General features: G+C 43.6%; 1 protein-coding gene across 4 annotated transcripts in view; it reads left to right on the top strand.

Moving 5' to 3' along the window:
* SLC24A2 (solute carrier family 24 member 2) overlaps positions 1–8729 on the top strand; it is a 244902-nt gene extending 236173 nt beyond the window's left edge. For 3 of the 4 annotated variants that reach the window (XM_045470239.1, XM_045470237.1, XM_045470238.1), the window contains 2 exons: positions 572–738; positions 5167–8729. In XM_045470239.1, coding sequence (XP_045326195.1) covers positions 572–738; positions 5167–5416 — 417 coding nt within the window. In that variant the 3' untranslated portion in view covers positions 5417–8729. The remainder of the gene's footprint in view (positions 1–571; positions 739–5166) is intronic. The other variant, XM_045470240.1, reaches the window with a different exon arrangement.
* The last annotated feature ends 16629 nt before the right edge of the window (positions 8730–25358 follow it).

The raw sequence follows: 25358 nt of genomic DNA, 5'->3' as shown, positions 1-25358 counted from the left end.
GTAACTGATGGTTTCTCCACAGTTGCCTTCCTGATTTACAGTTGTGTGTTACCAAGCCCCAAAACACCCCAAATCAAGTTTCCCATGGAAGTAAGAGTCTGAAAGTGTTCAAGAGTGGGTTACAGACACTAGGAGATGTCAAAGAAAAATGGGAACCCTGGATGTCAGTCCTTAACCTTCAGTTGTTAATCCAAAGGCAAATCGCTACAGGATTTGGTACCATTGTCAGCCCCTGGCCTCTGGAGCCAATGGCCAGTTGGCTTTTATAACTCTCTTCTGCCTCCCTTGCACAGAATTATTAGATACCATATAATGACTGCACTCAAGCCCTCTATAGCTCTTTCTTGAGATTATCTGTTTAACCCTGGTGCAAAAATTCCTGATCTCTTGGGTCTAAATATGATTAAAGTGTGAACTCCTCTATGGCAGTGATTGTGGCTTACTCTTTTTTATCATCTCATCACTCTGCACAGCATGGATAGGAATTCATCAGAAGGGAGTTGCACTGAAATGTGGGTTTGATGGTTTGGTGACTTCAGACACTCACGTGTGTCCCTGCCATTACATTTAGGTTGGAGAGACAATTGGCATTAGTGAAGAGATTATGGGCCTGACCATCTTGGCTGCTGGAACCTCCATCCCTGATCTTATCACCAGTGTCATAGTGGCCCGGAAGGGGCTTGGGGACATGGCTGTGTCCAGCTCTGTTGGAAGCAACATTTTTGACATCACTGTAGGGTGAGTAGAGATAGTTTTATGAAGGTGCACACACCAGCTCTATTGCTGTCTTTGTTCTCTGAGAGGCTGTGGAGATAAAACCGGGATCTTTGAGCCCAAAACTCACCAATACCAGTAGAAAGTAATGGGAGTACCATTCAAGTTCACTAACTCCATTTTCAATTTTCAGAGACCTTAATGAAGAATAAGTTATCCCTAGATAGGCAGAAACACACGCCAGGTACAAAGTGGATGTTGTAAGAAATACTTTAAGAATTTTGCTTATATAACGGCGTTGGCTACAAGTTATGAATATTCAGCATTCAGGTATGATGGAGACAGTTTTACTACATTTTTTCCCATATCCTAATTCTAATTAAAGTCCCCACCAGCCTCGGATGAGATTTGGATTATAAAACAGATTGGAACAAGCAAAAATACCCCATCTCCTTCTTTGGAAAATGCTGGCAGGTTTGGCGTTTTCATTTATGTATGCTGCTGATAAAGATATTCTAAGTTTTTTGAAAGTCAGAAGATGAGATCTGTTCTTACGGTTAAGCAAATGGTAGTTCCCAATATGAATAATCTCTAAAGCGGATCAGATTGGGGTGGGATGCTCTTATCTCTGTCATGTCATTTAACTTGTCAGAAGTAAAAGTAGTCTGATGCATAACCCTGAATGAGAGAGAACCCCTGAGAAGGTAAGATATTGGGGTGTTTTCCTTCTGTTCCCAGAACTGGGCTCTTGACACTTGAATTTGGAAACTCACTAAAATGGATCTGCTGTTTCATTGAACGTCTTGAATATCGTTCTCTCTTGTATCTTTGCATTACCCGTGTTTTTCACTCAGTGTCTACTTTGTGCACTGTAAGTACATTTTTATCCACTTAAGCCAGACAGTGATCCTGTGACATATGTATGATGATCCCCCATTTTTCAGGCCAGGCAGCTGAAAAGCACAGAGTTCACAAAGCTAGTAAGTGAGACAGCTGGGATTTGGACAATGTGTCTCTCAGCCACAACACTGTCTGCATTAAACCCTGCCCTGAGCTCCCCCTGTCTTAACCACCTTTGAATTCCAAAGGTGCCCTCTGCTGCCATTATTTCCTTCCTTTGCAGGCCCCTCTCACATGAGATTCGTCCCTGCTTGTCTGCCTGGAAAACTCCAACTTACCCTACCAATGTCAACTCAAATCTCAGCTTTCCTCATTCCCTTGGGCCTGACCAGGGGGCTCCTGCTCCTGTGTACTCTCTGAACATCGTACTCTTGTCATGGTCACGTTTATCAGTCTGCCCACTAGACTGTGAACTGCTCAAGAGCAACAGCTCCCCAGAGCCTAATACGATGCCTAATGCATGGTGGTGCCTTGACAGACGTTTCCAGACTGAATGAATGAATGTGTGACAAATGCCTTAAAAGGTGTATGTTTTAAAGGAAGGGCGTCTCTAGTAGAAAGTGTTTCTTAGTTCCGCTGCTTACACATTTAGACTAGTTTTCTTGGTCAGTCTCTTCTAAGAAGGAAAATAAGATGTGCTATAGTACAAAGGGAGAAAATCTTACAAGTAGGGAAAAATTATAGGACGTTTTTGTCATGTTTTTGAAAAATAAGTAGTCTAGGGAATTGCAAGATGTTTTTTGTTCACTGTTCTTAAATTGGATATATAGTAACAGGTTAGAGGAAGGTTCCAAGATACCCCCTAACCCTACTACCCAGAAGCAACATTTAATTTTTGTATGTTCTCTTCCAAATATTTCACAAAGTTTTCCAAGTCAATATTCAGTTTTGTCCTTTTGGAGGGCTTTTGTTTTTCTCTTTCAAAGCCATTTATGCCTGGCACAAAGTAGACATCTATTATTCAATTAGTAAATCAGCTATTTTTCTAGGTTCTTTTATAACCCTCATAAATAACGTTTTATCACTTCACAATATTTCATCTTGTTGGTTTTCAGTTTAGCCATTATTTTTTGTTTTTTCCAATTTTCTGCTGTGATGGGTGTTTTCATGAAGACCTTTATGCGGAAAATACCTTTTAGCTATTTTTATTAGGATAAACTCCTTCAAGAAATATTAATGAATTAAAGATTATGAGCATTTTAATGGCTGTTGATGTATATTTTTAAAAAAGTCCTTTCTCAAGACTTCATACCAATTTATGAACTTGTTAGCAATATATTGAATATAAAAGGTATTTCATAGTCTTATTGGCATTTTCTCTATGCTTATAATATTAATATACACTCATGGTAAAGGACTGAGTAAATACATATAGAGCATAAATAAAAATCAATGATCATTCACCACCCTGCTTTAGTCCATATATAGTTTACATTGCTGAAAATGCATCGCCATTTTTATGTGCATCCTTCATTTTAAGCGTAGAATCATATCATGAGTATTTGCCTACATCATTATAAGCGTATGATTTTTAATGGCTAATAACATTAACTTGGCTTAATAGTTCGCTATTTAACTAGTTTCTTGTTATTGGACATTAAATTATTCACTCCTCAAAACAACACTGAAATGATCATTTTTCTGCATGAAGTTATATCTGCCTTTCAAATATTTCTTATGCTTGATCCCTGGCGATAGAATCTATAGGTCAAAAGGTATGAATAAAATGTAATTTTTTACTACAAAGGACTTCTACCTATTTGTAGTGCCATCAAGCACAACTTCACGGGAACTGGGTTTATATGTGTGCATGTCTCGCTTAATAAGAATACGATGGCTTTGGTCTTTTTCTTCCTAAGAGAATCCAGGGGTGGAAGAAGCACTCCCCAGGACAAGTCCCTAGTGGGGGTTTTCATTTTTGAGCACTCCACCCAACACACACACCCCCACTCCCACTTTTCCTGACTTTCCATCACTGACGGGAGGATGCCAGGGCTGCCCCCTCCTGCCGAAAGCCGGAACTGCACCATGTTCCCTGAGCTGGCCTGTGGAGCCCCTCCCCTTCTGACATCTCCGTAAAGTGAGCACCTCCAAACCAGGCTGTAGTGGGCAAACCACCTGTACTGACTCCTGTGGGGCGGTTGTATCGATCACTTCACCTTGGCCCAGGTTAACATATGTACCCAGATGGGGGCCTGCGTGCGCCAGGCCCTGGGTATTCAAAGTTAACACAACTCGTGGGCTCTGCCTTCACATGCTCTCGCCAACTGCGGAGACCAGATGTGTAAACTCCCTACCCCTTTCATCTCATTATTTCTCTCAAGATATCTTCTTTTCCTTTGGAGAAAGTTGTGTTTCACCTCTTCTTCCATATCCCTGAGGTCAGGCCAAAACTGAATCTCCCTTAACCAAAGGCTAAGGCTCTGCAGCAGCCTCACCCAGCTGGGTGGCTGGGTCCTTGTTTCCCCAGCCAACGTTCCATCATTAGGCTCAATGGATAAAACTGCGTCTCACTCGGCCACCTGGAGAGGCCCAGGCAACATGAGTCCCACGTTTTCGGCCATTTTTCAGAGTCCTAACTCACTCTCAGGGATGCACCTGGCCATTAGCTTTTCTGATGTCTTCCAGAGTTGCCACTCTGGATAGAAAACAAAAGATGTGGGGCGCCTGGGTGGCGCAGTCGGTTGAGCGTCCGACTTCGGCCAGGTCACGATCTCGCGGTCCATGAGTTCGAGCCCCGCGTCGGGCTCTGGGCTGATGGCTCAGAGCCTGGAGCCTGTTTCTGATTCTGTGTCTCCCTCTCTCTCTGCCCCTCCCCCGTTCATGCTCTGTCTCTCTCTGTCCCAAAAATAAATAAACGTTGAAAAAAAAAATTAAAAAAAAAAAAAAAAAGAAAACAAAAGATGTTACCAGATTTTTAAAAGTCAAATGCCAAGGGAGAAAACAGCTTTTTAAAAATCACATCACAAATGTAAGAAACTGTCTTCCTCGAATATTTCAGGAAGGCCACTTCTTAGTGAAACGGTTGTCCCATCTTTTCCAGAATAAACCTCAGACAGCTATATTGTATCATGTATCATTTTTCACTGGCGTTAGATCAGTTGAGTCAGTGCTATTCTCTGTCTCCATTCCTAAAAATAATGTTGCCATTTTCACCACTGATGTCCATGCCTTTTCTCCATTTGTATTTTCCTTCTCCTGCCCTGTACAGATCTTCCAGTCCACCTTTTCGGGGGCTGAGAGCAATTTGAATCTAACTAGGAAAAAACACCCAATTATTTCAGATCACATCCAGAAATCACCCGCAGTGGTCACAGCTCCGAGCTTACTCAGCTATAAAACAAATTCCCTCTTCTCCCTAATTCAGTCAGGAAGTAGATACAGGTTTCTGAAGTTCACGTGACTTCCTTATGTGATTTCCCGGGCCAACCGCACACAAGGCATAGTGAACCCCAAAAGACACCCTTTTCAGATTATGGATTCCAGGAAGCTGATGCTGTGTCCTGTGCCTTCTTCAACGTGTCTGACTGCTATCCCCATCTTTCCTCACAGGCTTCCACTGCCCTGGCTCCTGTATACCATCATTCACAGGTTCCAACCGGTGGCTGTCAGCAGCAATGGCCTCTTCTGTGCCATCGTCCTCCTCTTCATCATGCTGCTCTTCGTCATCCTCTCCATTGCCCTCTGCAAATGGCGGATGAACAAAGTGCTGGGCTTCATCATGTTCGGCCTCTACTTTGTGTTCCTGGTGGTCAGCGTCCTCCTAGAAGACAGAATTCTTGTGTGCCCTGTCTCCATCTAGTAGGAAAAGCCATATCCTGAACCAACAGCGTGGATGGCCCCTCCCTGCCCTGGGTTCTAGGCTCCTTGACCTCTCCAGAAGAGGCAGTTGGCACACAGCCGTGGGCATTTCAGAGCGTCCTTCCCTAGCGGATTTGAGGATGGATGGATTTACGCTGGGCCCACTCATTTCACGAGCTGCTGCCAACCTTGCCTACTGAAACAGCTCCACACAAGAACCGTCCATTTTGGGGCTTCTCTCCGATTCACCACTGACAGGTACTCCTCGCTGGTCGGAGGTACATTCATTGTAATGATGCAAACGATGACAGAGGCTCTCTCTATATACACATACAAAATATACAAATTATAAATAGATGCACATGAACATACCCCCGCCTGCTCCTGTATTATACCTCTCCTTTCATACCTATAGAGTCATACATACCTGTATACAAACACAAAGAAAGAAAAATTTTATATATATATATATATAAATTTTATATATATATATATATATATATAAAATCATCACATATATATATAAATACAAATGCATCTTTTCAGGGATAGCTCTAGTATATTTATAGCACCTATTTGAAGAGGGGCATCAACCTTCAGTCTGAGCTTTACCTCTTAAGTACAAGAGGTAAACTAATAGAATCATTGCTGTGACCTTCAGCCTACCTTGGACTTATTGGGATCCTGCCAGGCAACGTGGATGTTATAGAGGAATATGTTGCAGGAAGGAGGGCTTGGTGGAGAGGGTCTGTAGGGACCCTGAGCTGAGACCTCCAAAACATTCCCACCAGCCAAACAGTGAAGACTATTTGCCCACCCCTGCTGGGCACGCTGACCAAAACCCATGGGGCCACTTGGGACAGACAGAGGTAAAACCCAGAGTGGGTGGATATTGCTTTGGAGGCAGGGGAGAGGTTACCAGGGTTGGGGTTTTTTGGATTTTTTTATATATATTGCCCCAGCATGCAAGTAGAAAATGTAACTGCAAACCAAATTAGTGCTCTCCTAGGACAACGAGATTATATAAACTGAACCTATACTGTTCTAATGCATGTCCCATTATCATCAAAAGGGGGGGGGGGCAGATTTAACTGTGATTGTAATTTAGGTGTATTTTGATGCTAAGGGCTCACATATCATCAAAATGCCTGCCAAGAGAGCCTGGGACAGGTGATAAGAAATATCATCCAGTAGAGGGGCTCAATGGAACTTGCCACCTAATGGGAATATAAGGGCATGGTTCTTAAAGCATCTTCCAGTGCGGTTCACAAAGGGCTTCAGTGTCTAAAGAAATTATTATTCCTGCAATAGAAATAAACAATCTAATCTATAGTGCTTGGGTTGAGGCAGCTTAGAGATGTTTGGAAAGGCATCTGTGCACCCCGTGCACTGAGGAAGGTTTCTGAGGCCTATGTTTAGCGGTGCCAGGACGAGGGGGTGGGTAGAGCCCAGGCAAAACCTGCGTTTCTCCCTCCATCAAGACCCTACGTGGGACTCTTGCTGGCTTAGAGAGTCCACCGAAGATGTCTTCGTGCTGGCCTCAAGCCAGTCACTCCAAGGTTTTGATCTCCTGATTTTGCCAGGATTCACGCGACATTTTCATTTCATTCACTCCATGCCCCCAAATTCTGTTTGATACCTTGTATGATTTCTCAGATCTGTGTCAATAGAAAATAAAACCATCAGGGGGAAGAAAAGGCAAACTGAAATCGATGAGAAAATATAGATTTTCATGTCTCCAAGTCATGCTTTCCTTATAATCAGTTGAAAAAGGAAGTAGAGGATGGCCCATTATTCTGTACCCACCTTCCATCTCAGCTGGGACACACTACGCGCGACATGTGTTCTTGTCTCCGGTTTACCGTGTCCCTGATACCTGCTATGATCCTGTCGTGAGCACATACCTCCTAACACAGGGAGACAGGATGCAGGACTCACAACCAAATAGAGAGGAAGGGAGACCTGACAGCCCCAGATCAGGCTCAGTATTCCTTCCACAGAACCCCAGCTCACTCCACAGAGCGTGGCAGTAACAGGCGGTGTCCCTCATTGCTCTTCGCCCCCAAGCGAAAAGCACTTCTGAGTGGAGGCTCACGTGGGAAAAACAAGAAATCAAGATGGCTGCCACACAGGAGGCGAGACTTCGAGTCTCTCCAACTTTGCCAAGTCAGGTGTTCAGTTGTGTCAGAAAAACCCGCGTCTCCTTCATCAAGGGCAGGATGTTGTATTGAGGCAAGAATTTGTGCTATTTCCTTAGGGTGAAAGAGAATGGGTGAGTGAACTTCTTGTTCAAAACTGTGGTTGGTTTCCCTGTGCATTACTTGAAGGGGAGCAAACTGGGTCCTTGCGTGAGTTACGTTTTATTGGCTGGTCTGTTATTCAAAAGAAGGTTTGAGTAGGGGACTGTAACTCAACTGCACATAAACTATGTGAAACCAAAAAGGACAAGGGAGACCCACCACGGCCCTGTTCTTGGGCCGGCACTTACTAATGTCCCCTGCCTCCTCACTCCCTCCCATTCATTCCCAGCTCACAGTGAAGACCCATCCAGGCAGCCACAGAGCATTTTACTTGTATGGGGCTCCATTCTAGAGGAGGTGTTGTGGTCATTGATGAGAAGTTGCACTTGAAAAGACCATGCTTCCCAGCCCATTCCCACCCCTGTGATGTGCACTGAGCACAATGTACGACAAGCAATGTTCCCTGGCTGGCTGGTGTGCAGGCACCCTTCCCCTGCCACTGCCTGACCCAAGCATGTGTCTGTGGGGTGATGTGTTGGGCCAGGGCAAACCCAGAGAGCAGTGTATAGAATGCAGCAGTGAATCTTTAAAAACAATCAAACCACTAACGTAATTATGAGAAAGAACTTTCCTGAGCAGGTCACCTCCAACACTCCCCCTGCATGTCTGTGCATATACTTATATAAATACGTCTTTACGCCACATCTGTACATACACAGTCACGTCATCATTTACATCATCAGCCTCTGACCCAGTCACCTTCAGGATTCAAAATCAGGGCACATCAAGTTTGTCATAGTGAAGGAAAAGGAAAGTCACGCACACCAACACCCAAAGGGAACATTTCTTCCTGATCTTGTAAGACTTGTTCTGTGCATGTGTACATGCAAACCTACACATACGCTCCCTTCCCATATATTTTCCCACCTCAAGAGTATACAGTTATATACAGCCTATGGAAATGGCCAGCCATACATACCCCTCATGCTGATGTAGAGGCAAAGAATACACAACAGAAAAACTTAGACCCTAGATTTTCTTTACTTTCTTGTAGCAAGGTATATAAAGCAATATCAAAAATTCCAAAGCCAACTTCTTACTTCTCAATCCAAAATATACAAGCTGGGGGACCTGGGGGGCTCAGTCAGTTAAGCATCTGACTCTTGATTTCCGCTCAGGACATGATCTCATGGTTTTGGGGATCAAGCCCCATGTTGTGCTCAGCACTGACAGCCCAGAGCCTGCTTGGGATTCTCTCTCCCTCTCTCTCTAACCCTCCCTCGCTCACACACATGCACTCGCACGCACGCTGCCTCAAAAATAAACATTTAAAAACAAACAAGCTGTACCAAAATGGTTCCATTTAGCCACAGCAAACCAAGCAGGTATTGTTTGCTGTCACCTCCCCTGTCGCTGTTGGCAGCAGCTGCACAGGAGAGCAACCTGGCTCAAACTGAGAATGCCCACATAGAACCTTCTAAAGTGCATCTGGAAATGCCCATGCTAAATCCAGCTGCCCTCTGATCGTGACTAACTCCTGAAGAATTGAAGCTGGAGATTAGATGGTGTTTATGCAGTGCTCCAGGACCTAAGCTAAGCCCAGCGGTGACGGATCGGGAAGACACGGTCCATGTGCACAGTCTAAGGGGTAGGGCTGTTTATCAATTTAGCAGATGCAGCAGCCTATGCTAGAGCCTTGCCCAGAAGATTATAAAAAGAGGCAGGGATTGATTCATATTCTGGGAAAATGCTTTGTAAGGCTTCTAACAGGTGTCACCTGACAGGGGCCATTATAATTTATTTTCTAGGAAAGACATGAATCAGGTGGTTTGGAGGCCTTTCAGCAAAACACAGCTGCCTCACTGATGAGACATTTGATAATATTAATGTACATCCATTCCTGGGCAGGGAGAGGGTTGGCAAACTCTCCACCAAAGCTCACAGCTCTTTCACTCCTCTGCAGCAGGGAGATGGGAGATGAGCTGTAAGGGAAGCCCCCCTCCCACACCACCTTAACCGAGAGCTGGCCAAGGAAATGACAACAGATAGAGAGCTGCTGGCCAGAGAGGCAGTTGGAGAGATGGGACTTGCGTTAAATGCTCAGCTGAAATTCCTGGGTTGGAACACGCAACGAGTCTGATGACCCATCTGAATGCAAGCATTTCAGGAAACTTCGGGATGCTTTCTTCCTCACACCTACCAACACACACACACATGCACGCACAAGATTATGAGGATGCACCTGGGCAGGTTGCTACTCCAGTAATTCAGTGGCCATATTATAAGTGGCAGCTCTATTCCAGAAGAAATAAAGGGTAACTGTCCTCAGGGTGATTTCTGGGGGAAATCAGCTATCTCCTGAAGGCTTGATGCAGAAGCTAATGCTCATTCTCGCTAAGCCAGATCTAACGTAACCACCTGGCTTAATATTTTTAAAAGACACGTCCTCAATTCCTGAACCTCCCTCAGCAATATTGTCTTTAATTAGTAAGAAAGAGCCTGCCATTAAAAGAGAATCAGTACGAAAATGAAGCATAAGGAAAAGGAAGAGAGGAAAAATTAATTTACTACGATTCCCAAGAGAAGAGTGTCACATTGATATATGTCCCCACGTAATTTAAAATAATTACAGGGGTGCCTGAGTGGCTCAGTCGGTTAAGCATCCAACTTTGGCTCAGGTCATGATCTCACATTTGTGAGTTCGAATCCCATATCGGACTCTGTGCTAATGGCACACAGCCTGCCTGGGATTCTCTCTCTCCCTCTGTCTCCGCCTCTACCCCACTTGCTCTCTCTCAAAATAAGTAAAAATAAACTTTAAATAAAAGTAAAATCATAAATTTCAGGCTTTTTCCAGCCAATTACAAGAATCTGCATAGAGTCCCAGATAAAAATATTTTCTCTTCTCAAGAAGGCTTTGGTAATGTGCCCCTGCTCCACTGTCTATTTAAGCTTAGCTCCTTGCCTCTATCTCTTTGGGTCTCTTTTTTAATTTCACAGCTCCATATTCTTTGAACTGTGTAGCAAACAAGAAAAGCAATAAAGACACCCTCACCACCAGCTAAACTCTATTACTTATCATTACAACACCACAGTGTTTGTTGCAACAGGGAGCTTTGAAACTGCATAGGCTGTGATCACAAGCAGAATTTAGGCATCTGTACAAATCAAAGGTGCACTCATACCTGGTATGGAAGTAAGACATCTTTCCACCCAGACGCCTCCCTCCAAACACTGTCTGTGCTGCCATTTTACATGCCTTCCTCACCCAGAGGGGATCAGCCTTGCTCAGAATCACCTGAAGTCCACAGTGGTCTTTCATCTGACGAGTGAAAGTTTTCTCTAGAAAAAAAAAGAAAGAAAAGAAAGAGCTAGAAGCAACAAGTGAACCCTCAAGTCAGCCAGGTTTTTAGAGACAAAAATGAGCCTATAATTAGAGACAACGATGTTCAAATTAGTGTGCAAAGGAGACTGTGCGGAACCACCAAATTAAGCCAAAGAACTTTCACGAAATGATTGGTTGACAGACTGGAAAACCTTAAAGAATTTTTTTAAAACACATAAATACCTAAGTCTGAACGAGTTCTGTGGAATACACATTGAGTTTGCCAAAGATTTAATTCTGTTAAGAGAGTTTGTCCAACCTATCACCCTAGCTAAAAGGACAGTTCTTTCATAGGAGAGGGGTCCTAGCATCAAAGTTTCTGGTGGAAACAGGTTTCATCAACTGTTAACATTAACAACCAGCAGGTTAAGTCATCAACTGGTTAGGCTAGGGTTAACCTATGTCTTTTCTTTGGGGCAGAAAGGAACTGCATCTGGGCATTCTTCACTGTGTACCCCTGGCATAGTTGGGAGTCTCCACTATGTGACCCTTGATCTGTTTTCATCAAAAGTATTTTCAGAGTTTTATGTCAGAGTCCTAATTTCCTAACCCTCTTACACTTCTTCCCTACGAAGCCTTTGTAAATGCTTTATTTTGCTCCTAAGTTATAGAACCTATGACTAATCATGACACAAGTAGGTCTGAACAGGGCTGAATTACAGTCTCAAACCTAATGCTTCACCGCCTTTTTGTGGACCCTCTGTTACTCTTACTTTGAGAAAGTCATACTTCATTGCTAATTCACATTGATCTCGTGTTTCCTATCACTTCTGTATCTTTTCTCCAAGACATTTAGATGAAGCCAGTGCATTTCTCAGCCTGCCCCAATGCATTTGAATAGCCATCATTCCTACTGCGACCCGCTCTCCACTTGGCCTGGTTGAGTCTATGTCTGTTTGTTCCTAACACAACTTCCGGTTTTCAAGTCCAGGTTCGACCCAGCACTCCCTCCCCTTACCACCGAGCTCCCCAGTTTGCTTGCGCTTGGCACAACTCTAAGGACCGTTTTCCCCATCTCCTCATAAATGTGAATATCCAAAAATGCTGGACCCCTGCCCCCAAACAGTTTGTGTTGTGTAATTGATGACTTCTTGGTGGGTGGGGGGAATCCCTCCTGATTGCTACTAAAATGTGAACAGAATTCACAGCCATAAGAGAGTAGAGTCACAGAAATACCTTAAGAGCACCAGTAGGCCTTGATACCACAGGCACTAGCAGGCATTTGTCCAGTGTCCAGAAAAGCGTGAACACTGGGTGCGGCATTATCATGAGGCCTGGTGAGGTCACACTCGTGAGCCTCACCTTTAAAGTCATAATTCCACACTCACAAAGAACTCAGAGTGGGGGGAGACACCACTGGAGATCATTCAGAATCTCTACCTGCATCGCTTTACCAAAAGGAATTCACATTTTCACTCAAATAGGAAACAGAAGAAATGGTTGGACCTCCTCTGATCACCCAGTACTGCAGTGCATTTCCTTCCTTGTGTGCGAGGTTGGATCAGAATTGTGTGGTTGTTGGTTGGGTCCTGGCCCAGGAAAAGGGCTACAGTTCACCAAAAGATGGGCAGTTGCTTCTGCGTTCTCACATACAGGGTTGGGTTGCATTTTCCTTTATAATGGGTCCGTAAGTATCTAAGGCCTTGGGACTGACAGTTCTCTAAAACACTCAACACACTAACCAAAAGGGAATACTAATTTTTAAAATCATGTCACATGCACATACACAGGAATGAGTTAAGCCTGAATCCCTGAATTGAATAATTTTAAGGATAAAATGACATGCATGAATTAAGGATAGATAATTCCTTGCCATTTAATTAAACGAATCTCCAACTCTTCTCATCAGGATAAAACTGAAGGACGATGGATGCCTTTTGGGTTTTTAATTTTTTAATATTGCACTTTATAGTACTTCATAAGAGACAACTGTCTTAATTAAAGCCATAAAATACCAATAATACATATATTCAGGGCTTCTGAATATAGTCAATCAATAAGCAGTCATGAGTCATTCCTGTTTTGTATCGTTTGTTGTAAATTGGAGTTTATCTGTTCTATTTTTTATTGCATACAATTATTGCTCTAGACAATCCTAATCTGATAAATTTTAGGTGTGTACTTTAACGAAACTTTGCAAACAAAAGAAATTATTCATTTCACAACAGCATTCTTCATCTTGGAAGTAGCTTGTTACAGTTTCTTTAAATAGCAAGTGCTGAGACTATATTGAAAGTGTTTCTCTTTTTAAATTATAGATTTATTATTTTTCAGGAATCCATTTGTTATGTAAAGCAAGGTTCACCCACATGAAGAGTGAAATGGATAATTAGCAAATATATACCTGGGAAATTTAAAGTTTGTTTGAGTTTTTGTATAAATAATAGGATGGACCTAAGAAGTTCCCTTATAAAAATGGCTAATATAGATACACAACTTGTCAATAATTTATTATGCCTAAGTTATCAACCTTCCTTGGGAGGACATATAAAATAACAGACTTCATCATGCATTCCCATTCCTCTAAAATACACAAGTTTTGAGCCGTATGGTAGACCACTTACCTATGTACCCAAAAGTCCCCACAACTAAAAACTAATATCTCACTTGATCACAACTTTCCATGTAATTTGAGTGAAAGCTAAAAGAATGACTTAAAAAGCACTCAGTGGCCAAGAAATACTCACCCTGAGTAACCTAAGTTGTCAGTATAGAGTAAATGTGTCTATTGAATTGAACTACCCCATCAAGTTAATGCTTAAATGACCATCTGCCCTAAGATCAAGTATCTAGCCCTGGAGCCAATGATGTTCTTGTCAGGAACTGTTTTGTGGTCGCAGGAGTTTCTTCAAAGGGCAGATACTCCAACCAGAAGACAGAGGCTCTGTTGACATATAGCCTTGTTGAACCCTGCACACAAAGTCCATATTTGTGCCCTGCATCTAACCCAGGTTTCTCGGGTTTGAAAAAACTCCAGCAGCAAGAGCCTCTGTCTCCTAGCAATCTGCAGTCTCAAAGAACCAGAAGAAATTAAGAGTAGCAAAAGCTACCTTTCTGGATTGGTGAAGTTGCTGCCTGCACTGAAGGAAAGATCAATTACACTTTTGTTCTTTGCACAGTGGTAAAACAGAGGAAACGTGGTCGATGCTGACCCCAACATCTTCCCTAGAACACATAAACTGTTTTTTGGACAGGTTACATTAAAAGTACCGGAATGCCATTTTTGTAAAGGATCTTTTTAGGGATAGATGTCATCTCCTGCTTCCTTTGTGTGCCTCCGTTTTAAAGAAGCGTTTTATCCCCTGTCTTTACCCCAACAAGAAACCCACTGTTGTACTTCCAAATTATTTTCGGCACTTTCTGTGTGTTTTGTTTATTATGCGCAATTTTCGCTGGATGACGACATATATGGAGATTTTGCGTCAGTGTATTCTCCGTGGATATGTCTGTACATAGACGGAAAGCTATATTTATTTGTACATAGGCTGTTTGGAGCAATGTGTTTCTGTCACATGAACTTCACTTGATAAAGGGTGTTTCTTCTCTGTGTTCATGTTACACTTCCCACACCTTCGTGCTTCTACTACTGGTAATCAACTCCTAGGGTATCACTTTATGTAAGTAAGTCTCCTCGGTGTGGAAAAATAATAGTAATAAAATTATTGACTCAAGCAAAAGTGTCGTTTTTGGAATAATCCTTACGTTCGGCTAATCAGGACCCTAGGGTCTCAAGAAACAGATACATAGCCATAGAAGTTTCATTGCAGGGGTTCAAAGGAACAAAAGGCAAGCGGAACCTGCCGTTCATTATAACTACCGCTTACTGAAAGCTTACAGGTGTCATTTGAGCTTTCAAATATCTGACCGAACCTTATACACTGAAAAGACTATTCTAACAATTGGATTTTTATTAATCCAACATATTGAAATTGTAAATTTAAAAGCCTAGTGTTCTCTAAGTCTTTAAGTTCAATTTGGAAGCATGTTATAAATCTAATATTTTATATAAAAATAAGAATTCACACTGTTTCGATTATACTCCATTAACTGATAAGTTTAAAAGAGTAAATGCTAAAGAGTTGACCTCACTCATGAATTAAATTCCCTCAGGCATTTTTAAAATGTTACACATTTAACATACCGAATTCTCAAATACTCCAAAAGCCTGACAGACTTACAAACCTAAGAAACAAAGCCTTACTATGCGCTTCAGCAACTGTTATTAATCTATCAAACAAATGAGATATTATAAACCAGGTTTTCTTATACATTTAAATACTATTTACAAACAGTAAAAATCTACTGTACCTTTAATATCATAAGTCTAATATAAATTAGATATAAATCCGATTATCTGATATGCCAGGTTTATTTAAAACATCTTGGGGCGCCTGGGTGGCGCAGTCGGTTAAGCGTCCGACTTCAGCCGGGTCATGATCTCGCGGTCCGTGAGTTCGAGCCCCGCGTCGGGCTCTGGGCTGATGGCTCAGAGCCTGGAGCCTGTTTCCGATTCTGTGTGTCTCTCTCTCTCTGCCCCTCCCCCGTTCATGCTCTGTCTCTCTCTGTCCCAAAAATAAATAAACGTTGGAAAAAAAAAAAAATCTTAAAACACAAATACATACAAAATATCCCAATGATTAGGGGCACCTGGGTGTCTGAGTTGGTTAAGCAGCCAGCTCTTGATTTTGGCTCAGGTCACGATCTTGGGGTTCATGACTTTGAGCCCCAAGTTGGCTCTGCACTGACAGTGGAGAGCCTGCTTGGGATTCTCTCGCTCCCTCTCTTTTTGCCCCTCCCTGGCTTGCACATGTGCTCACTCTCTCACTCTCTCTCTCTCAAAATAAATAAACATTAAAAAAATTTAAAAATCTATATAAATACCAATGCTTATAAAACTCATTCCTAAACCACACCAAAATATTACTGCTCTCAATTTGATTTACTTTATCTCTGTATTTTAATGTCACCTTCCCAGGCTTTAAAAAGTCACCCAGCTAATAAGCAGAACTACCATCTCTGGCAAGATAAGGTGCCTGAGCCTGGGTCACAATAGCATTATTTATCATTTAGAGAGTGGACCTTGGAACATGATATATGATCCCTACATACTAGATGGTTCTTCTGGAGCCAGTGGTAATCATGTAGCACTCAGACGTTGAGTCAAATTCTGTTTCATGTCCATGGAGAGCCCGTTCCTCACCAAGCCCAAGACTTTCGGCTGGAGTTTAACTTTGCAATCCAAAGAACATCATTACCATTACTTTTTTTTATTTTTTTAAAGATGTTATTTATTTATTTATTTATTTATTTATTCGGGGAGGGAGAGAGAGAGAGCATGAGTCAGGGAACAGCAGACACAGAGGGAGAGAGAAAGAGAATCCCAAGCAGGCTCTGCATCTCTGTATCCTCGTTTTAATAAGTGACTTTTGTAGCCCCACCTGAGTTACAGCCAGTTTTTCTATACCTTTGGATTATATTGGATTTCTATACCTTGGATTATATTAAACTATTCTATTGCTTAATTGGATTCTGCATTCTGTTCATAACTTTCTTGTCTATTCTGACATCAAATCCAAACATTTTGTTAACAATGGATGTGTCTGCACTAATGCTAAATGCTTTGTATACAACATTCCATTTAATCCTCCTAACAACTCATTGGGTTGGGTTCCACTATTATTCCCATTTTACAGATAGAAGTATGAGGCCCAAAATAGTTAATAACATGTCCAAGGTCATACAGTGGGTGTCAGAATATTAAAATGAATCTGAATCCTTCTATTACCCAGATTTGTGCTCTCAAGCATTGCTTTTTACGTTTTTACATTAGCTACACCATTACACCAAATCCCAGGATTTACAATTACGGACCACACAAGTCATTAGGGTGAAAACACCAATGTCAATCAAGTATTGGGCCTCTTGTGGCATTCCTCAACTTAAATATCTCCATAAAAAGTACATGCACACCAGCTGCATTTACTGACTGACTTTGGTATCTCCATCATGGGATTTCTCAACCTCGGCACCATGGACCCATGGGAAGGAAAATTATTTGTTGGTGGGTGCTGTCCTATGGATGATAGGATGTGTTAGCAGTATCCCTGGCTTTTACCCATTAGGTACAAGTTTCAAGGAACAACAACAAAAATGTCTCCAGACATTGACAAATGTACCCTGGGGGTAGGGAGGGGATGGGGCAAAATCGCCCCTGATTGAGAACAATTACAGTTCTGTCATGTAGAATTTTGTCCACTACCTCAAGGTGGCTTCACTTCAGACAATGGTTGCCTTTTCAGCGCTCAATCTCTCTATCTCTCTCCCTCTCTTTCTCTGTGTGTCTGTCTCACACACACACACACACACACACACACACACACCCTACCACCCATTTGGCATCATTTTTCAAATGGTTTCTGTGTGAACAGAGATGACTAAAGCTAAACTTTGGGACTCCTCCTTCAGCCCATTTTCACATGGATGGGCAGTTTACCAAATACAGTCTGGGCCTAAGTTGTCTGCCTCTCTTGAGTCCCTGGGCAAAGCTTGGCCATTCTCTGGAGGAATTTCTGCAAGCCACAACCACGGAATAGCACATGCCCAAAATCATGCTCTGAGGTGACCTCTGTAATAAACGTCCATTGCATTGTCCTGATGGTTGGGTCTCTCCCCCAAGGAGGAGTGAAAGGTCTTTTTCTCTGTCAGTGAGGCTGATGGGCTGACGGCAAACATTCAGCTTTAAGGAAAGCATGAAATCCACTCTTCCTCTCATCTTCCTTCCAAAATGAATCCCACTTCTCAGAGATGAGGATTTAGGAACAGCTTTATATTTAGGAAAATGGCACAAGACATTTTAACACTGCATCCAGCGCACTGATGTTTACTGCCCCTGGTGGTATTTTTGATCTACGTTTGAGAATATAAATATTTTCATCAGAATGACATTAATGCTAATTTCTGCAAGGCTGATTTCAGGCAGCTTTCATTAGGTTGATTAAAGTCCTTGATCACTTGTCTATAGAGAACAGTTTCTGTCTGTATTTTATTGAAATTTTCATAGAAACATTGCTTTCGTTATCAATTTTAAAATAGGAACTCAACTCACCAGCAAAGTTTAGTTTTGAATCCACATGAAAATTACTACCCACTCTAGTTGCTATTGGGAATAGCTATTGGGAATTGTTAAAAAGAAAACCATAAACCCAAAATAGCACCACTTAAGTTATGGCCCTAAATCATTAGACCAAGACTTAATACCTTAACCTAACTGCAGTTTCAACCCCTTAAGAATGTAACCTTTAACTAGTCGCCATGAAATTTCCTGGCCAATACTAGGGAATTTACTAATACACCCCTTCCACCACCCTTAGGAGGGCCACCTTGCTGAAACAATGTGTTTCTTGCTGATACATTCCTTTTTTTTTTTTTAATGCCATCTCTCTGCTTTTAAAAACCTTTCTCTTGTTCAGCTCAGCGGGAGCTTCCCTCTACTTGCTAGATGGGATGTTGCCTGATTCATGAATTGTTTAATAAAGCCAAACTTACTCCATTGAATGTTGTTTTTTAACAGTATCTTCCCCATTATTTTGACTGAACGAACCCAGTTTCGATTGGCACAATTTTATAGATTTAAATTTCACCAAGAACATTTCAGTTTTCCATCAATTTTTTAAATTTACAATTCCATAATAGATTGTACTCTTTGGAGGTTATGTTGCCAAAGAAAAAGCCATACTATGCCCTGGAATTGCTGCTATTTTTTTTTTTCCAGAATGCCTTTATCTTTTAGGAGGATTAGTTTCTAAGTTTGGCCTCAGTAAGATTTATGGCAGTGAAAATGTGTGATTTCGTACAGCACAGCAATAGGTTTTTTGGTTGTTGCCGGTTTTGGTTTGGTTCTGTTTTTTTACTAACCTATGCTTTTGTAATACCACTTTTTAAATTTGTTCCTGACTGTAGTCTCAGCTTACAGTTGTAGAATACTGAAATCATGAGAGCTCTCTACTTAAGCAACAACAACAACAAATCTATTGTGGTACACATTGGATTAACTAATGTGTTAAAGGAAAATATTTCACATAATTGTTATTAAGCTTTATTGAATTATATTTAAAAAAATAAATTACAAAAAAAATGCCTCCACAACTATTTATATTAGCAATTGGCCTACAAACACCCATATGATTAATGTGTTTAAAAAAAAAAAAAAAACAAAAAACACTCCCTCTTCACAAATACCAAGATACCAAGGTCCAAACACATTGACAATTAGCAAACATACAGACGTCTCGATATAGTGACCAGAGTCCAGAACTGTCAGAAAAACTGACTCTGATCAACCTCTTGAAGGTTCCCCAGTGGCTCTGCATTACCAGTTCCCCGTCTATGAAATAATGCTACCATATTTCTACCTACTCTCCCCCATCCCCTCAATCGTGGGTTGTTGAAAAGAATGAGTTATTACTGCATAAAGTGCCTGGATCATGGAAGGCTTTTAGTATGCTGGCTCCCTCCTCCCCATCCCATGGGATGTTACACAACCTAAGACTAAGAAGTTGTCTTCACTGGGTCCTTTACAGGATATCTGGACACTGCCTAATATTACAGATAACAGCAATCCTAATTGTTTGTCTCAATACTCTAACACTACACCCATCAAAAAGCCTGTCTCTTCCTGGGATATAGCTGATCTCAGTCCCCCATCTAACCTCACTCAGCGATTTTCCCCAGGGCCTGGGGATCCAAACGCTTAGTAACAACAAACCAAGAGGAACTCTATTTCTAGGTGTCAGGATCATCCAGGACATAAAAAATTCTGGGGTACACCAAGGCCCCCAGGATTCCCACATCTTTTGGAGGTTTTGGTGACCGATACCTACAAATAATACTCTGAAACACTAAACTCCTACTTGGTCCATCTTGCCCATAGGGCCAGCTCACACATTAAACACATTCTGGGTATTTCTACAGGGACAGGCCTCAGACATTGCAAACCCAGAGTTGGCAAACACTTGGTGAATTATGCCACTCATGCTCCCTCACCCACAGCAGACATCAACAATCAATCACAGCACCATTTCCCACGGCATTTTTCAGCCAAGCATTCCAGGCAGCCATTACCGATCAGTTCCATTGGCATGCACGAAAAAAACCTAATTGCCACGTTCTAGCCCAACCTATAAATGAGGAAAATGAGAGCTAAGGAGGCAGTGCTACTTTCCAGAGGTCACACTAGGATCCAGTAGAACCGGATCTTAAGGTCTGGTTTTTGTTCTGTGTATAGTCTTTGCTAGAGGACTGTGAGAAGACGCTTCTTGTTGAAAAGGTTTAAGTTAGGTCATTAGTTAGGTTATAGCCAGACAGTGAATAATGGCAGCTTCTAATTAGTGAGAATTGTGCAGAAAGGAAAGAAAGGTTTTTGCTGCTGGGATTTGATAATAGAATTTCCAGTAAATAATAACAATCCCCTCAGGGACAAGAAAAAAAAAAGTTAGGCCCAAATTTGGTAACAAAACTGTTGGAAGGTATGCATACAGCTGAGTCTGTCGCCAGCAGCTAATGACCCGTGTCCTTGAAATAGAATCAGGTCAGAGGAGGTTGTAAACATTCACGCTTTCCTGTCTCCCCACAGGAATTCGCTCAAATGTGCAATCAATCCCCGTAATAGTTCCACTGGACTTAAGGGAAAAAGAAAAAAAAAAAAAATGTTTTCCTCATGAAAAGTAATGCTAGTCACTCTCCAGTTGGCCTGACTCAGGGATGGCTTTAAGAAGAGCCTGGGAGGGGCGCCTGGTGGCTCAGTCAGTTACACTTCCGACTTGGGCTCAGGTCATGATCTCTGCTGTCAGCACAGAGACCGCTTCAGATCCTCCGTCCCCTTGTCTCTCGGCCCCTCCCCTGCTCGCACACACACTCTCTCTCTCTCTCTCTCTCTCTCTCTCAAAAATAAATAAACAAACTTAAAAGAAAACAAGAAGAGCCTGGAAGATGGGAGAAAGACCCTGTTCCCAGGATCCTGAAATGCTCCCTCCATCCCGGACTGTTGCCTAGAATTTTGTCATAGTGCCTTATCTCTCTAGCTCAGTGAGTCTCAGCCAAGAGGCTGCGCCCTAAGGGCATATCCGAAACACCTGCCGCCTTCAAATTCCACGTATAAAACCTGCCCTCGTCCAGCTGCCACTCCAACCTCACCAAAGCCTACTCTCTCCGGTGAGAGCCATAGGGAGACTTCCATGAAGGGAGTGCACCATAACCCACAGTGGTGTCCGGGGTGGGGGGGAGGGGGGGAACACTGGGAATCCTGTTTAGCCTAAGACCCTGATCCTATGGAAATTATGACTATAGCTCTAGGAGGAGTTATGCCTTGGAGTTTCTCCAAATGACCGGGAGGAGTGCCTTACACTTTTTCTTTTTTAAGTGTATTTGAGAGAGAGAAAGGGAGAGAACATGCACACATGGGAGGGGTAGAGAGAGAAGTAGAGAGAGAGAATCGCAAGCAGGCTCCACACTGTCAGCGTGGAACCCAACACGGGGCTCGAATTCACAAACCACGAGACCATGACCTGAGCCAGAATCAAGAGTCGGATGCTTACCCAACTGAGCCACCCAGGCATCCCATCTTATGCTTATTCTTGCATTCAACAATAGGTGCTCAGGCCTGCAATATGCCAGATACAGGCTTCAGAACCGTGGTCCCGAGGAGAGTAAGCCCCAGACGCTGTTCTCAGAGACTTCGTGGCTTGCAGAGGGTGATAAGGATGTGACGAATACAGAATAAGCAGCCTTAGACGGTGGTTAAGAAACCGGACCGCCTGTGTTTAAAACCACAGCTCTGCCACTTACTTGGTGACCTAAACCTCTCTGTGCCTCACTGTTCCCATCTCTAACCTCATGAGAGTTGTTCCATGTGAGTTAAATCAGTGTTTTTTTTTCAGAAAACCCCTAGAACAGTGCCTATCTTAGAATAAGCAACATTCCTCTGTATTAGAAATAAATGCTGTAAACAGGTGTCTGCGTGCCATCAGAGCCCAGAGGAGGGCCTGATGGACTCCATCTAGGAATTCAGGGAAAGCTACAGAGAAAAGATGGCCCCTCAGCTGGGGGTGTAAGGTGATAAGTCTAACGACTTGTATCACGTGATAGATGAAAACAATGTGGCCTTTGGGGAAATGGTGTTCGGTGTGGCGAGAAGGTCACGTCTTCCAGGTAGTAGAGAGATAGATGTTGGAAAGGTGGACTCTATCCGATGGCAGAGAGCCTTGCCGAACCCGCCAAGGAGGCTGGGTCCTCTCTCATGCCACCAAAGGTTCTTCACCAGCATGTGACATGGTCAGACTGAGGTCTAAGAAAGCCCGGCACATCCTGAAAAGAAATGGTATCTTGGATTTGCTTCAAAATGACTCTGGAGAGATCTCCCTCAAAAATAAAAATTTTTTTTAAAAAGCATTAAAAAAATGACCCTGGGTGGGGTTGGGGGTATAGAAGAAACTACATTGGCTATTGTTAAGGCTGGGTGATGGGTACATGGAGGGTTGATTATATTCTGTTTTCATATGATTGAAGTTTTCTCTATCAACAATTATCTTGAGAGGGTGGCTGGGAGAAACCTCTTAGGCACAATCATTCCCTGCTGTTACCAGTCATTTGTGCCTCAGTGTGAAGGGTGGAAAGTTTTGGTGGGGATGAAAAGCCAGCAGGGGGCACCTAGGGTGGGAGGGAACCGTAAAAGTAAAGTGGAGAAGGGGGAAGGCAATCAACCAGGAGGTTGGGGCCGCCTCCTTCCCTTCCACATGCTTCCCCAGGCCTCCTGGATACTTGTGCTGGACACAGATTTTGGCAATCTGCACTCTCAAAGCCAGGCTACTTCTACAACACCCTGTAATTTTTTTTTAATGTTTATTTTTGAGAGAGACAGACAGAGTGTGAGCGAGGCAGGGGCAGAGAAAAAGGGAGACACAGAATCCGAAGCAGGTTCCAGGCTCCAAGCTGTCAGCACAGAGCCCACCGTGGGGCTCGAACTCATGAGTCCTGAGATCATGACCTGAGCTGAAAGTGGAACACTTAACTGAATGAGCCGCCCAGGCGGCCCAGCAAGCGCCTGGTTTTGATGCTAATATTTTTCCTGGGGCCACTGCTGGCCGACTTTTCCCCACCATGGGAGGGCCATGTGACTCCAGGACTGCCCTGAGCCCATTTTAGCGTCCAAGATGAGTTTTTCTGAAGTGAGCTGTTGTGTCTGAGATCTTGGATCTTAGATGGGTCAGGTCTTGTGTCCTGGAGTTCACTCCAGGACCTTGGGGCTCAGATAGGCATAGAATTCGAGTATCAGGGCCCCAGACCGCCTGGACTCCTGGGAGCACCCCAGAGAGACCTCCAGGAGGCTCCGAGGGAAGTTCAGCTGCTGCGAACTCCAGGAGCCACTGATGATGGGACAGGTGTTGCCTGTTTCACAGCAAAAAGATAAATGGAAGCCGGTGGGCGTGAGCCAGAGTAGAAGAGAGTACACACGGGGGAGGAAGCGTCAGAGAAAATCCTCTTAGGAAAAACTGGCTTTTAGAGAGGAGCGGGACAAGTTTTAGGGTGTTTCTTGAAAGCAACACTAGTTCTGAAGATTCTGAACATTTCTAACAGGGAGCTGGGGGGGGGGGGGTGCCTTCTTGTGTCGCCTTCATATTCAGGGAACTGGGTCTTGAAAGAGCATCATCTTCCCTCCTCAGACCTTTGCCTGACCTTCTCTCCTTTTCCCTTTCTACGTTTTCTCCTTTCGCTTGTTGGAGTAGGGGGCAGAGGGAATTACAACCTTCCTGTCTGCTGCTTTGACTTCTGACATAGTGTAGCAGGAACTAACCTAATGATAAGAGACAGGGATTCTTTCTGGGAAGCAGCACTGGGGCCGGGGCGGGGGCTGGAAAGCCAGAGGGAAAATGTGGGATAAAAGCCTGCTAGGAGGGTAGCAGTCACAGCCTCCTGCAGCCTCTGAGTGAGCGTTGCCAGATACCCAGGCTGTGGGGAGAGGGGTACTTCGTCCACATGACCCCAGAAGAGCAGCTGGGGCTCCAGCCAACACCACCACTGCTCCCCAGGCATCCTTCCCGGCCAGTGGCCGCTAGGGCGGCAGGGATGCTCTGAAAATCTCTCCTTCAGGGCGACTGCCAAAAAGAAGGGTAAGGTGGGTGAGAGGTGGAGGGAACAGGGAGAGAGCCTAGGTGGACAACCACCTCGCACATCTTAAAATGCAACCCGGGGCGGCGGGGGGGTCGCCTGGGTGGCTCAGTCGGTTAAGCATCTGACTTCGGCTCAGGTCATGATCTCCCAGTCCGTGAGTTCGAGCCCCGCGTCGGGCTTTGTGCTGACAGCTCAGAGCCTGGAGCCTGTTTCAGATTCTGTGTCTCCCTCTCTCTGACCCTCCCCGTTCATGCTCTGACTCTCTCTATCTCAAAAATAAATAAATGTTAAAAAAAAAAAATGCAACCAGGGGGAGCCTGGGTGGCTCAGCTGGTTAAGCATCTGACTTTGGCTCAGGTCATGGTCTCATGGTCCATGAGTTTGAGCTCCACGTTGGGATCTGTGCTAACAGTTAGCTCAGAGCCTGGAGCCTCCTTCAGACTCTGTGTCTCCCTCTCTCTCTCTGCCCCTCTCTCGCTCTCAAAAATGTTAAATTTTTAGAAAGTCAAAAACCAAATGCAATCAGGAAGCCTACTGCTGCGGCCTAGAGCCAAAATGGTAGATTACAAAGGCACCACCCCCCCGAAAGGGTCCTCAAGGCGGGCTCCCCGTGTCCTACCAGGGACCTAGAAGTAACCAAAAAGAAAAGCCTCTCCCCCGGGGGGCCCCCAGGTGCCAGCTGCAGCTAGTAGTGACACCAGAAAGGGCTGAGGGTGAGCTGTCTTAAGGCAAACCGGGTGGTTTGGGGGTTCTCCACGGCTCTCACTTAAAAGCTATCAGACTGACCTACCCCCAGCCCCGCAGGGGATTTGAAAACGTGTGCAAGTGGTTTGGGAGTACCAACTGGCCTTCAATAGGCAAGACCCTGTAATGTTAAATGTCCTGCAAAGTGAGGGAAAGTCCTGGGCAGGAAAAAAAATCATCCCCCTCAAAATGCCACAAGCTCTCTCTCTCTCTCTCTCTCTCTCTGAAAAACCCTGATAAGACCTCGTCTTTGCCGGAGCTCCACCCGGTCCTCAAACGTGAGGATTCCTGGAATCCTAGGCCTCCACAGAACCCCGTTAGGGAAACCCTACCCCCAAGGTTGAACATTGCCAGTTCCAGAGATGGTTTGGTGAGGTCCTTGTAAATGCAAAGCAGGCCCTAACATCGCA

This window comes from Leopardus geoffroyi, chromosome D4, assembly GCF_018350155.1.
Source record: "Leopardus geoffroyi isolate Oge1 chromosome D4, O.geoffroyi_Oge1_pat1.0, whole genome shotgun sequence".
NCBI lineage: Eukaryota > Metazoa > Chordata > Mammalia > Carnivora > Felidae > Leopardus > Leopardus geoffroyi.
This window is presented reverse-complemented; position numbering and strand designations above follow the sequence as displayed.